We start from the raw sequence: 14,576 nt of genomic DNA on the forward strand, positions 1-14,576 counted from the left end.
AGATTCTGTTTATATCTTGTATATATTTTAGAACCAACTAGAGTGTCTGAATGTGAGCTATAAGAGAAAGGGAGGAAACGAGATGACTCCAAACATCACTTGAACAACTGAGAGGATTGATATACCATTGAGACTACATGACAGAGCTCTGACAACTATAAAGCAAATAACCTAAATCTCCAAACTTGAATTTTGAATTGTAATTTTAAAGTTTTGCTCAAGACTCTAAAAAGGCAGAAAACTGGCAGAAGAGAGGAGAAACTGAAAGACGATAGTATTTTGGAGTTTTTCTGTGGGCTCCATCCTTTGCTGTAATGAAAGGAATCATGAGTCCAATCTCTAAAAGGACTTTGTTAGGTGTGAACTGGTAGAGGAGCAAAGCAAACACTCAAGAATCCTGATAAGGTGTTCCAGGAAGATCTGGGGACATACCAACTTACCTGGAACATGATTTTGCAATTTCCAGTAGTCAATATAGTCCTCTTTCCAGGCTCTTGTCTTATAGAAGAGCAGTGTCCTGAGAAGGCAGATCAAGAACAGGAAAAAGCAGTCACGAAAATCAGGCTATCTTGCAGCTCTGTGACATGCCTAATGGAAAAGCAAAATGAGAATCATTTTCTAGGATTCCAATTTTTCCCTGTACTTAGAGAGTGTTCCTTGGCACGACATAACCATTTACCAGGTGCCACCTGCGTGTAAATCAATTTTTATATACATTAAGAGACAAACTCATAAAGCAACAGTAATAATAATGTTAAATATGAGCTCGTTCAATCTTCACTCTGTGCATGGTGCGCAATCACATTATTCCAGATTTCCTTTTTAAACGATGAGAAAACTGAAACTTGGCGATATTGAAGCAACTTGTTCAAGCTGATACAACTGGAAAGCGTCAGCTTTCTGACTGGATAATGAGAACTGTAGATGGCATTTTCTTTCAGTGCGTACTGTGTACACCTACCCGCCCATTTTCTTTTGGCGAAGCTCTATGAGGTAAGCGCCATCCTGATGCCCCTTTTGCAGAGCAGGACACAGAGGCCCAGAAAGCTATGGCCCTGCCTGGGTTTACCCAGCAGGGTAAGACCCTGGAACCAAGGTCTGGAGGCCGTGCAAAGCACCCGGCCCCGGCCTCCCACCCAGGACCCACACTTGCCCGAATCCTCAGCCGGCCCGAAGACCGGGCGGGGACGTCCAGAGCGGGCACCACCGCGTACGGGACGCGCCGGGTCGCTGCGAGCTGACAATGGCCGCTGGGAACTGCACTGCCCAAAGTCCTTCCAGCTTCCAGGACGGAGAATACCGCCGCCTGGCACGAGACTACCGCGGAGTGCACCAAGGGCGGAGCCCACACCAGAGCGGGATTTCTCAAGACTCTTGGGTGTCAGGGACACAAATCGCCAGTACCTACGCGCCTACAAAACCACACTTCCCAGAAGCCTACGCGACTGCGCGCGATCTCGGAGCATCGCGAGAACCGCCTGGGCTTTCTAAGAAACTACTCTACCTGCAGCGATCAGGCAGAGTGGCCTATCCGGACATTCGTGGAGAGTATCAGAACAACGGTCGCCTCTATTGAACCCTGCTACCCTCTACTTGCATTGTAAGGACAATGGTGTCCAAACCACGAAACTACACTTCCTAGAAAATTATGCGGACTAAAGTTCTTCGGGTTATTCGTCTGCTCGTTCGTACGTTCTCCTGTCCGAATTTGGGCAATCATGGCTGCTGCCGCACAAGAACTGGCCTCTACCCGCGGAAGAGTTCCTCTCATCCAAAACCCCGCTGCCTCGCTGACCAGCTGATATGTGCCTTAAGTATTTGGTGCCCACTTGCCCTGGACTGCATTTCCCAGGATGTCCTGTGTCCAGGCTGTCACAACAATAAGTTGTATGTGGACTAACACTTCCCGGAAATTGATGAGGTCACGTTATCGCAATGACACAGTGTCGCTCCGATGTGCAGTACACGTCTTGGAAGGGCTCAAAATTATCTGACTGTAGTGAGCGCTTTGAGGACAAAGACCCATAGTACTAGGAAGAATCACTCCTTATAAACCCTGGAAGCGCTTGTCAGTCTCCGACCTTGCACAGCCCACACAAACGGTGCTATACATAGATGTATATAGGCCAGAGCAATCTACTGTTGCTGTATATTTGGGTTGTTAACATTTACTTTTTTAATTTAATTTAATTTTACGTATTTTTAACTATAAATAGTATAACTGAATTTCCTTGTATATGTCAAGTATTTATATGCATAAGATTCATTAGACATTGCTTCTATCTTTGTATATCTTGTATTTAAATACCTATAGCAGCAGTAGTTTTAAAAACGTGGCGTCAGCTAGATTCCTCTGTAGGCTTAGAGTATGTAATAAGATTTGCCAGTACGAAGTATATCCCCATCTACTCTTTGTTATACGAAGATACTGTTTTACAAAGTTGAACCAATTTATAGTTATTTTGGTTGCCAACTCTTAATGCCAGCACTTGTTTTTGTGAAACTTCCGAATGTTGCCAGTCTGTTAAGTTTGAAATTGTAGGTCACTGTGGCTTAAATTTGCATTTCTTTTATTGTTAATAACATTAAGATCTTTTCATGTGTCTCTTGGCTCTAGTATTTCCTTCTCTGAGAATTGCACATCTTTTGCTCAGTGTTCTTTTAGAACAATGGCCTTTGTAATATTAAAATACAAATTACACAGAAAAATACAAAATTTTAAAGGGGCGTGCAGAGACTAGGAAATTAGAATTTTTTCCCCCTTAGAATCCTGGGCTTTGAACTGGATTCAGACACCAAATGTGTTTCCTCCAGTTTTTTGTATGTTTCTGAGTGTGAAATCCTTTGAGTTTTCTCCTTTTTGGGATATGTTAAGCAACTCGAATCTGTGAAGTGCATCTTCCTGTGCTCGGCAAATTTTTCTTCTCTTTATATACTTCCCCATTCATTCTCCTCTTCTAAACTCCAATTCATTATAAGGTAGGTTTTTTTCATTCTATTCTCCATATGTCTTAAATCCTCTATAATTTCCACCTTTCAGTCTCTGTATTGCATTCTGGGTAATTTTTCTGATCTATCTCCCATTCATAATTCTCTTTCCAAAAGAATGTTCTTTATTTCAATTTTCCAAAGATATTTGTAACATAGTAGGCACAGTCGATTCAAAATATGCATCTCTTAATACCAATAACTGAAGCTTTTATAAATCTCTTTGTCAATTTATTTTTTAAATTCTTCACTCTGTTTGTTTCCTATTTTGGTTGATTATGTTTGTGTGTCACTCTGTCCTTGAAAACAGGTTTTCTGGGGCTTCCCAATGTCCTTGGAAAAAAAGTGCCTTTTCTACAGATTTTATAATTTTATTTTCAGACAAGATCTGGGATTACTACCAATCTAGAACCACTGTAAACTAAATTTAAGACATAAAATTTCTGCTCAATCTATCCAGAAAATCTTACATAGGTATTCTTCATTGTTGCTGCTTTTCCTCATAAGCTTCCTGGAGGAATTATGAAGCTTTTCCAGTATGAACCCTCAGATATTTGGAACATGATTAAGTTCATGGGAGGGGTGGCTACATTAAAGCACTAGATGTGACTAGGAGCAGAGGTGAGAAAAACTTTAAATGGAAGGCTAGTCCTTTTGTTTCAATGGCTATGTCTGGCCAGTTCTTAAAGAACATTGCTTTGAAGCTGAGTCTCTAACATGTGAGTGCTCCAAGCTTGCACTATTAACAGAAAGGATAGAGGCCCTCTGATGAGTAGAAACTAAAGAGGAGAAATCAAGAGACAGATTAAGTTTCAAACACATATGCCAGTCACTTGAGAAAGAAAATAGGCTAGAAGAGATCAATAAGGAGAAAGGAAAACACTCTACATGTCTTACTGAATCCACTCTCTTCCACTAGCCCTAAGCTGCCATCTTTCCCTTTTCTGTTAGGCAATATTTACAATAAATGATCTTGCTACTGAAATTTATCTGGTCAAGGGCACATTTTAGAATACAAACTTGGGAAAAGAAAAGCCAGCTTATGTTGATGCTTGAAATTGTTCCAAGACTCAGGCAATAAGGAAGTTTGGAACTCTAGCTTCCAGAGACATCAAAAATCATGCATTTGCCATAAGGAGAAACTCCGGCTGAGACCTCTGATAAAGATCTTTGTCTTTGTTGCCAGCTCATCCTCCATCTATCACTTTGAAATGAGTCTACACAGCCCAGTATGGGACAAAGACTTAAATCCAAGAACCTAGTCCCAGTTCTCCTGTCACTAGTTTGAAGCCCTATCCATTGCCAATCTGGCCCAAACGTGACCTCAGAATGCCCAATGTAGAACCTGTGCAAAACCTCCAACAAGACCTTCATGTGTTCTCTCCTCCTATCCTTGAAGACCTCTGACATCCGGCATCTCTGATTATATGACCAGTATCAGGTAACACCAGACTGAAGGGTGAATTCAATAGTATGTGTCAGGTATGCAGATGTTTGGCCAGTTAGTGTGCAGCCATTGCTTTGTAGGCTGCTTGGTCCCTGAGGGAAACAGGGTGTCAAGAGCCCTGCAGATATGATAGAGAGGAGGATGCTTATCTCATTCTTTTCCTCCCTCTTGGATCATAGAAGTATTGGAATAAACCTTGCTTTATTTCCATTGGAAGAGACTTCATTTAAACTTTAAACCTGAAAATGCTCTCATGGGTTAATAAGTAGCGGACCCAAGTTCTCCCTACTTGTTGATTTTGTATGATTTCTCTTTTAAAAAAATGGCTTAGGGGAGATGAGTTCCAATATGTATGTTAGTCTTGGGAAAAAAGTGGATGGAAGGAAAGCGTCACTATTTTTTTTAAAAGTTCAATAAACACTACTGCAAAAATTTTTAAAAAACTCATTCTATTTACCTATGAAAGTGAAAACATGGTAATATATTGAGAGAAAAGTATCATTTATTAACAAGTATGGATTTATTACATATACTGTCATATTTTTTCACTCAATCCATTGTGAAGTCTTCTAATATTAGCAACATACAACCTACACTGCCATTAGAATATCCAGTGTTCCACATTAGTAATTATAACTAACAAATTTAGTCTCTTTTTGATGAACATTTGCTTTTTGCTCATATTTTTACTTAAATGTGCGAAGAATATTCTTTTAAATGCATTCTTGCATATTTATGTGTTTGTTTTTCAGAATATTTTTTGTCTTTGTTGAAATAGACAGTTGCTTGTATTTACATTGTACAATGAGTATTTTTTTACTTACAGTTGGCATACAATAATATACCAGTTTTAGTTGTATATAGTGATCAGAGATCCACATAAGTCTCAAAGTGATCACCCCACTAAATCTAGTACCCCTCATCCCCCTTACATATTTATTAAAACATTATTAACCATCTTCCCCGTGCTACACTCTACATCTCCATGTCTATTCTGCAACTATCCATTTGTACTTCTTAATCTCTTTGCCTTTTTTCAGTCCCCCCCTCAACCTCATTCCCATCTAGTATCCCTCTAAATATTCTCTGTATCTATGGATTTATTTCTGCTCTTGTTGCTATTCTTGTTAATTTTGTTCTTTAGATTCCACATGTACATGAAATCACGCAACATTTATCTTTCTCTATATGACCCTAGAGTGCAATACCCTCTAGGTCTATCAAGACAATATCTTTTTCCATCCCCTTCCTTTTAGTCTCTGTGTGTGTCTTTTAATCTGAAGTGAGTCTCTTGTAAGCAGCATATGTAAGGGTCTTGTTTCCTTAACCATTCAGCCACTCTATCTTTTGTTTGGAGCACTTAATTCTTTCCCATTTGAGGTGCTTGTTGATAGGAATGTAGTTATTACCATTCTTTATTCCTGTTTTTGATACATGTTTCTTCTTTAAAAAAGTCCCTCCAACATTTCCTGTAATACTGGCTTGGTGTCGATGAATTCCTTTAGCTTATTTTTGTCTGGGAAGCTCTTTATCTGTCCTTCAACTCTAAATGATAGCTTTGCTGGATAAAGTATTCTTGGTTGTAGATCCTGGGTCTTCATCACGTTGAAAATTTTGTGCCAAGCCCTTTTGTCCTTCATGGTTTCTTTTGAGAATCAGCTGCCAGTCTTATGGATGTTCCTTTGTAGGTAACTAACTGCTTTTCTCTTGCTGTTTTTAAGATTTTTTCTTTGTATTTAACCTTTGGCCTTTTAATTATGATGTGTCTTGGTGTGGGCCTCTTTGGGTTCATGGTTTGGGGGACTCTCTGAGCTTCCAGGGGTCGTATGTCTATTTCCTTCACCAGGTGAGGCAAGTTTTCTATCATTATTTCTTCAAAAAGCCGTTCAACATCTTGGTTGTTTTCCAGTACCCCTATGACATGGCTATTTTTACATTTAATAGTGTCCCGTAGGCTCCTATTATTATTGTAGTCATAGCTTCTTTTTTCTTGCCATTCTAATTGAGTGTCCTTTGCTTTCCCATCTTCTATATAGGTCATTTGATCCTCTTCTTTATTCACTGTTTATTCCATTTTGTATACTTTTCATCTCAGATAATGTGTTCTTCATTTCTGACTGGTTCTCTTTTATAGTTTCCATTTTTATGTTTTTTATCTCCTTGTTGAAGTTCTCACTGAATTCATCTATACTTCCCCTAAGTTCATTGAACATCTTTACAACAAGTGTTTTGAACTCTGTATGTATTAGAGTTCTTGACTCCATTATTCCTGGATCTCTGTTCTGTTCTCTCATGTGGTTTCTGCTGCTTTGTCTTCCCATTTTGGCTGACTTTCTGTGTCTGTTTCTAAGCAAAGCTCTTATGTCTCCAGGTCTTATTAGTGCAGCTTTGTAAAGTAGGTGTCCAGTGGCAATGTCCTGAGAGGGGTTCAGCTGCAGGCCAAGTTTAGCCCCAGCCTGTGCCCCTCTGGGGCCACCTGTTAAGATTCAGCAAGCAATCCACAGATGCTGTGCTTATAGTTGCCTCAAAGGCCACACCAGAATCCAAGGCCAGCTGCCTCCGGGGTGAGTCTAGGCGCTGCTCAGCAAGGGGCTCCTGACCCACCGAGGCTATATTTGGATGTGGCTTGGGTGGATCAGCAAGTTGGAGTTTCAGGGAATTCTCTGGGCAGAGCAATCTCTTATCCAGTTTGATGATGTCTCAACTATGGCAGCAGAGTCCGCACACTGGGATGGGGGAGGGCTCAACAGAGGAACAATAGATACCACCAGCACTTCTGCCTGGGAGAAAGCCTTGCCTCCGGTCCTTCCTCTGACAACTCAGTGTACCCCTGGTGCCCCTTGCGTAGTCAACCAGGCACTGGTGCTCACAGCGAGCAAGTTCGTCGCCACGAAAGTCTGCTTGCTCATACAGCCCCTTTAAGAGAGGTCTTTGCTGGCAGCTGCCGCTGCTATGGCCTCTGTCCACTCAGCCACTGGGGATCAGGCAGCCTCATCTCCTCGTCCCTTCCTACCTCCTACCATTGCAGGGTGAATTTTTATTTCTCTCACTAGTTGTAGGGCTTGTTCATCTAGGTCCCAGGTGATTTTCTTTGCTGTTTGTTCCTTGTTTTTGTCACAACTTTGATTTGGTTGCAAGGAGGATAAACAGAGCCTCTATCATCTACGCCATTTTTTCCTCTTCCTTGAGGATTTGAGATTTTTCATTTGCCCTTGAAAGTGTTAAGGAGGCTGGGAAAAAGGTGGGTGCAGGGTGCGGCTTGTGAGACTAGCCACTTATCTTTAAAAGTGCCCATTTTTTTTCTTCATTTATCTCATTCTTAGGCAGTATTGGCTGCATTTACATTTCTGGCCATCTGCAAGACCTTGAAAGTTACTGAGAGTTAGAAAAACCTCATTAGACCTTTAATTTTGCCAAGTTAAGTCATAAGTCATGGTAAGTTTCTTCAAATCAGTAGTAAAGTTGCTGTGAGGTATTGCAGGTCACATCTGTGCTGCTCCAGTCGTGCAGCCATTCTCAGGTGGAGGCGTCAGCCAGTTCTATCCATCAGGGGAGGTTGGCTGGAGCCATTTTTGGAAATTTTGTGCAGACCCAACGGAGTGGTTGCTCACTTCTGCCATTATGCCAGCCCATGGCAGAAGAGCATTGCCTGCAACAAGACTAAGGGTGATATGACAAGTGCTTAAGGAGTACCAGGAGAGGTAAGTCCTGCTCATTTGGGCGGACACATGCCATCGTCCAGTCCTGGGTGAGAAGAATAACAATAATGGGGGCCTGTCCCAAACAAGTCTACCACACCCAGTCCAGTCCTGGCCTCCAGGAATCCAGGGAAATTACCTGTGGGGGGAGTCTGTACCTGTCAAAGGGAACCGATGTATGTGCCCTTCATAATAGTTTATGTACCTGGGTTATGACAAATAAGACACAAAGGCCAAGAGGCAGTAACCTCAGTCATAAGGTCAAGCCCTTGTCTTGACCTTCCCCACAGGGAGCCACCAGAGAACACCATTGGAGTCCTATCTGCGCTGTCTAAGGCCAACACAAGGGGTTTTTTTGCGTGGGAGTATGTCCTGCGGGGCTGGCAAAAGCAGGCTGTTTGGTGGCCCACTCCAGGGTGTGTGGTGGAATCCGCGGACCGGTTCTGTAGGCATACTGGAGCAGCCCAGGGCCTCCTGAGGAGGCTTAGAGGCGATCCCAATTGAGCTCGCAGTCGTTCATTCATAACCCAAAAGGCATCGGATAGGCTGGTGGACCAACCTGCTCAGGAGTGAGTGTCTGTTTTTAGTGTTGCTTCTGAAAGCTGTTGTAGAGCTCGATGAATCTCTCACCCATGGTATTGTAGGGCAGGTGGAAATGACAGTCGATGCCCATGTCATCTGCCCATTGTTGCACTTGGTGTGCAATGAAATGGTCACTTTCAGTCACTTCTGGTGTAGCATAGGAAGCACACGACTCTTTCAGACCACACATGGTGGCTCACTGGTTGGCCTTTCTGGAGGGGTATGACAAATAAGACACAAAGGCCAAGAGGCAGTGACCTCAGTCATAAGGTCAGACCCATTCTTGTGTCAACACAGGTAAGGGTGTACCGGGCTCCTTCTGACATAGGCAAGGGTCTGATATAGTCTATTTGCCACCAAGTCAGAGGAGTGTCTCCCCTTCAGAGGCCTCCAGATGTTTGGGGCAGTCAGCAAGGCTATCTTTCTACACAGATTGGACTGGCAGGCCCCAATAATATCAGCAAGATGGAGAGGGAGACCCCATGCCTTCATTATTTCCCAAAGGTTTCATTGGCCAGCATATTTCATCTTCCAGTGTAGCCGAGCTGCTGTGTTTTCCTCAGGGGCCTCCTCCAACCATCGTAGGCAGGCCAACTCGTCTGCTTCTGCATTGTTTGGGCATAGCAAAGGTTGATGTCTATTCACATGATATAATATGATAGTCTTCTGCTGACTAAGGCAATATATGTCTGCCACATTTCTTGGCCACAGAGGGGCCTCTGGGCCACTTGCCAGTAATCAGCCTGCAACCAGGGTAGCCACAAAGTCAGCCCATGGTACACATCCCAGCTATTGGTGCAGATGGTTAGAGTGTCATTCTCATTGGCTATTACAAGTCAAACAGCATGTAACTTGGCCCATTGTCTACTGTGTCCTGTGACCTCATTTATCCATGTACTATTGTCTGTCACCTGCTGATAGGCAATGGCTCACGATGAGGGTAGCCAGCCCCTGCAGGAGCCATCAGTGTACCAGGCGTCTTCCAGAATGGGGGGTTTCCCCTCTCAGATAGTGGATTCCAGCACATCCGAAATATGCCTGGGTGTGACTGGGGCTGGGTAGAGTACTGGCCCCAGATGCTGTTGTAGTTCATGGATCAACAGGCTACTGAAGAGCTTACTGTGTTGCAGCAGGTATGCACTCCACTTTGCTGGAGTGGAGCACTGGGCCATCGAACTTTTGGGCCTGGTGGCCACATCATGAACCCACCCCTCAGTGGGTAAGTGGTCTTCACCACCACTTCAGTGGGCCCAGTTAAGGCCTTGATGGCCAAAAGAGCTTGATACGCAGCATTGATTTGTTGTCCAATGGGGCTATTTCACTTCTCTGCACCTTTCCAGAGTTGGGACCAAAACAAGGAGGACACGTGTTCGTTCCTGCCATGGCCAGAGTCCCCATGTATAGCCATCTGGGGTGACATGTATATCTAATTCTCATGGGCATGTGTGATCAGTGATGCCTAATGCTTGTACTGTCCCCACCACTTTCTTAGCAGCCATGAAGGTTGGCTGTTGTTCCTCCCGCCAGTTCCAGGTGGCCCCCTTGCAAATCAGACAATAAAGGGGACATATCAGCTGTGCTAGGTGTGAGATGAAAACCCTCCAATGTCCCAAGAGACCCCTGCTGGTGTTTAACTGTGGTGGATAGAGGAAAAGCCTGAATCTTATCTATCACTGCTGTGGGCATTGCCCTTGTCTTACTTGACCAGAAAACCCCCAAGAATTTGACAGACAAGCCAGGGCTTTGCAACTTGCTTTCACTGATGGCCCGTCCTTTCCCCTGCAGATGTGTTACCAATGTTGGGGCCACTTGCTGCAAGTCTGAAAGAGAATCAGAGGTTAGCATGACATCATCAATATAATGGTACAATAATTGTATGGTGAAGGGTTTAGTCCAGTCGGTCAAGTCCTCAGCCACAAAGCCATGTCAGATAGCAGAGCTATGGAGATACCCCATCAGTAGGACAGTGAAGATCCATTGTCATCCTTCCCAGGTAAAGTCGAATTGATCCTGACTGTCTGGGTGAATGTCTGAGGGGAAAAATCCATTAGCCAAGTCCAGCACAAAGTGAAGAGTTCCCAATTCTACACTTAAAGTGTCCGTAATGGTGGTGACATTGGGTACAGCAGAGAGGAGAGGCAGGACCACTTTGTTTAATTCTCTATGGTCCATAGTCATGCGTTGGGATTCTCCTGGCTTATGCACTGGCTGCATGGGGGCATTTGTAGGGACTGTGTATTCAACGGATAATTTCCACCTTGACCAGTTCTTGGATGATTTCTCCTATTTCCTTATGTCCTCTGGGTGTCCAGTACTGCTTCACAGCTACCACTTGACATGGCACCAGGAGGACCAACTAGGGGTGGCATGCATAACCTCGGAAGATGGCTTTTACAACATGAATCCTCAGCCGGAATTTGCCGGCTATTGCCTGCAAGCTCAGCCCACAAGCACATCTATCCCCAGGACGTATTCTGGCACAGGGGAGATATGAACCTTGTATGGATGTAGGGTGAAGTCTTCCAATAGCCAAGGGGAGGACCACTTGTCTTACCCAAATCAACCATCCTCCATACCCATCAACTGTGGAAAGGAGCCCCTGAAACTTTTCAGGGTTACCATGATCAGGGCACATTCGGCCCCACTATCAGCTAAGACTAACATGCATTGAACATTGTTGGGGACCAGTAGATGGAGATCTCCACATGAGGCCTCTAGTCTCTTGTGGCACCCTCCTCCCACATTGCTGGAGATTTTGGCCACGCCCTCAGCCAAACAGGGGTTGTCCTCTGGATAGGCCCTCTGTCTCTTAATTCAAGTGGGTCCTGGTCCTCCGACAGTTCAACTGGGCAAGGGGCTGAGGGCTAGATGGGTCCAGGGTGCAGCTAAGTCGCCTGTCAGGCAGGGGTTGGAATTTTTGCTCCAGTTTAAGCTGCCACCATAGGGCCACCAATATTGCATTAGGTTGCTTATCAGTTCTTTTAGAATCAGTGCCAGCCCTTATCCGATCCATCCACAGCTGTTTTCTGGTCACCTTTACCAGGCTGCCTTTACCTTCTGCCTGTACACTTATAGTAGATCCCCTTTCTTTCCCCTGGACCTGTTGGACCCCTCATTTCTGTCTGGCCAGTTCAACTTCCCCCAAATCAGCAATAGCCTGTGCTGCCACCTGGACTGTTCTTCCCATTAGGGTGGACAGGATGGGCACCAAAGCTTCATGATAGACTGGTGGGGCTGTTTAGATGATGCTGCAGTAAATGACACCACATTGAGTCCCCCAAATGGCTTGATGTAAATAGCATGCTGCATTCCCATCTCCCTGAGGCATAGACGTCCAGCACAGCTGGGCCATTGGCAGATCCCCATCATTTGGCCACACTGAGCGGCAACCCACCATGAGCTAATTCAGCAACCTCATGTTTTCTGCATATTGGATTGCCCCATGTATGCATTGGCACAAGGAAGCATGGGTGGCGACAGAGGCCATAGGGTCAATTCATCCCCAGACAGTATTATGCCATCTACCTCAGTGTCCCAGAGACAGCACAGCCATCTCACAATGGACTCTTATCTTTTCTGGTGGAACTTGGCAACCAGTTCTACCAGCTCTGTAGATGTATGTGGTGGGGTGGAGGTATGTAGATATTTCAAGGAAAGAGGCAGGTTCCTTGGGTCCTGCCTCTCCAGGTGTTCCTGTTGAATCTTTAATTTGGGACTATAACCGGGAGAGCCCAAGACGCACCTGTGGCCTCCCCTTGGAGGGACAGCTCAACTTCTTCATCTGACTTCGACTCACTTTCCACTGTGGGGACCCACTCTGGGGTTCCATTCAGATATGCAGTGACTGCACGTATTTGAGCCCTCATTAGCTTTCGCCCCGCACTCTAGCAAAGCGAAAGGCTAGTCTATTCTAACTGCTGCCCCAGAATATCCTTGTTTTTGGCCTGTGTGACTTGTTTGTCTCTTTCTAACTTCACTGCTTCCTCCAGGGTTTTTATTCTCTTCAGCCTGTCACTATTTAGTAATAGCCCTCACAGCACCTGCAGAGGGGTCCAACCCACTGTGGCTGCCATGGCCTGCAGCTCCTTCTTTTTTAAAGAGCAATACTCCCCCACTTTCACTAGAATCTGTAAGAGGCCCATAGGCGTATTGGGGGTGTCACCTCATTTCCTGGATGGGCCCCAAGAATCTACAAGACTTGCCACCTCAAACAACATGGACTCAGAGTCCCACTCCTGGATTCCCCCTGGCATCGGGATTCCCAGCCCCACTCCGCTAACTCTCACCCAGGATTCCCCCCAGTAGACTCAGGATTTCCTCTGGCAGACTCAGGATTCCCCCGCAGCAGATTCAAGATCCTCTTAGCAGAGTTCCCCCGGCATGTTCCCACCTAAGGTTGACTTACCCAGGGTATTTTTTGGAACATCCTCCCAGCTACGCTAATTGTAATGCAGGAGCTCCAGGCCAGGAGGACCAGAAGGACCAGAGGAGTGAGACATGCCATTTATTACTCACGATACAGAGAAGCTTCAGCACTTGGTCGGTTGGAGCTGCAGGAAAAGGCAGCAGGCCAAAGGCAAGCGATGTTTTATCCCCAAGCGGGGGCAGCTTGCAGATAGTGTCCATTAGAATGGCAGACCAGCCAGCTTCTCGAGCAGAGCAAGCAGATAATATCCATGGGAACAGCCAAAGGAGCAGAGAGTTCCCATGGGAACAGCAGAGAATGTCCTTGGGAGCAGGCACTGCAGAGAAAGCCCTGTGTCGCTGTTCACTGTCCTCCTTGGGGCTACTGACTTAGTAGTCCTTTTGGTCTTCTGAGTATGTGAAGGAGTTATGTTTTGTATTAACCCCACAAATATCAAAAGTACTAAAACTTAATATTCTTTCATCTGTTAAAAGGACAAAGTTTTCTTGGACTATTGGTCTGCTACTGATAAGATATTGTGAAAAAGCTTTCTGGCTAGAAAGCAAAGATTTCGTCTTTATCAAAATAATTTTTTGTGTTCTATGTTGTCTTGTCGTGTCCTTGATTACTTAAGAAAACTCAGTATCCTCAACAGTAAGAACTAAATTTTGCTAACAATTATGTAACCTTTATATTCCTCTTTGACGTCTTCTATTGTCACTTTGTTAAATAGATAATTAAGTACTGTTTCAAAATGACTTATGATCTTATTTAGTTAAATGTCTAAACCTTTTGATATATTTTAACAAACTTCCCAGAGTTCAAATTATAAAGTGTTAACCTGGGAATAACTGAGGTTTTCCACAGGGTCCCTAGAACATCTCAAAAGATTTATTATCCCTCTTTTTAAAAAAGAAACTTTAAACTAATTAGACTTATTTGGTGTGTTAAACTGCATGGAAAGCATTGTAAAATAAGTGGTGAAGTGGCGATAAACTTCTAGGATAGATTTGTTGCAGGAAGCGACACCCGACGGAGGAATTCTGATGCTCAGACAACTTTGTTTAGAGGAAGGAGAATTTATTAGGCCGGTGGAGCATGTGGGGTTAACAACTCCATGCGTGAGCTCGCTCTAGTTGGATTTATTACCGTTTATATACCTTTGCAGGGGCACGTGATTCCTTTGTCTGAGGTTTCACATGTCCCTCCTTACTCAGAGTGGGGAGGGGGAGCTTTGGGTGGGAGGGCTGCAAGGGAGGAATTTCTAGACCCCTGGTCTTACAGGTCATTTGTCTTGTAGAGTCTGAGACCTTGGTGTTATCAGCACTTTTATTGTATTCTTGAACAGAGAGCCAGGACTCCTAGCTTACGGACAGGGAGCTGCACTCATTGATGTCGCGCCTGCTCAGCGAGTTCCTTATCCAAAGGCTGAGCTCTAACTGTAACACAACAAACA

General features: G+C 44.4%; 1 protein-coding gene across 1 annotated transcript in view; it reads right to left on the reverse strand.

Annotated features, from left to right (window-relative positions):
• The window catches only part of ZNF181 (zinc finger protein 181), a 9,288-nt gene extending 8,699 nt beyond the window's left edge, over nt 1-589 (reverse strand). Inside the window, 1 exon segment of the mRNA XM_023537676.1 lies at nt 441-589. Coding sequence (XP_023393444.1) covers nt 441-449 — 9 coding nt within the window. The 5' untranslated portion in view covers nt 450-589.
• Nucleotides 590-14,576: the final 13,987 nt, after the last annotated feature.

This window comes from Pteropus vampyrus, unplaced genomic scaffold (genome assembly GCF_000151845.1).
Source record: "Pteropus vampyrus isolate Shadow unplaced genomic scaffold, Pvam_2.0 Scaffold196, whole genome shotgun sequence".
Classification (NCBI taxonomy): domain Eukaryota; kingdom Metazoa; phylum Chordata; class Mammalia; order Chiroptera; family Pteropodidae; genus Pteropus; species Pteropus vampyrus.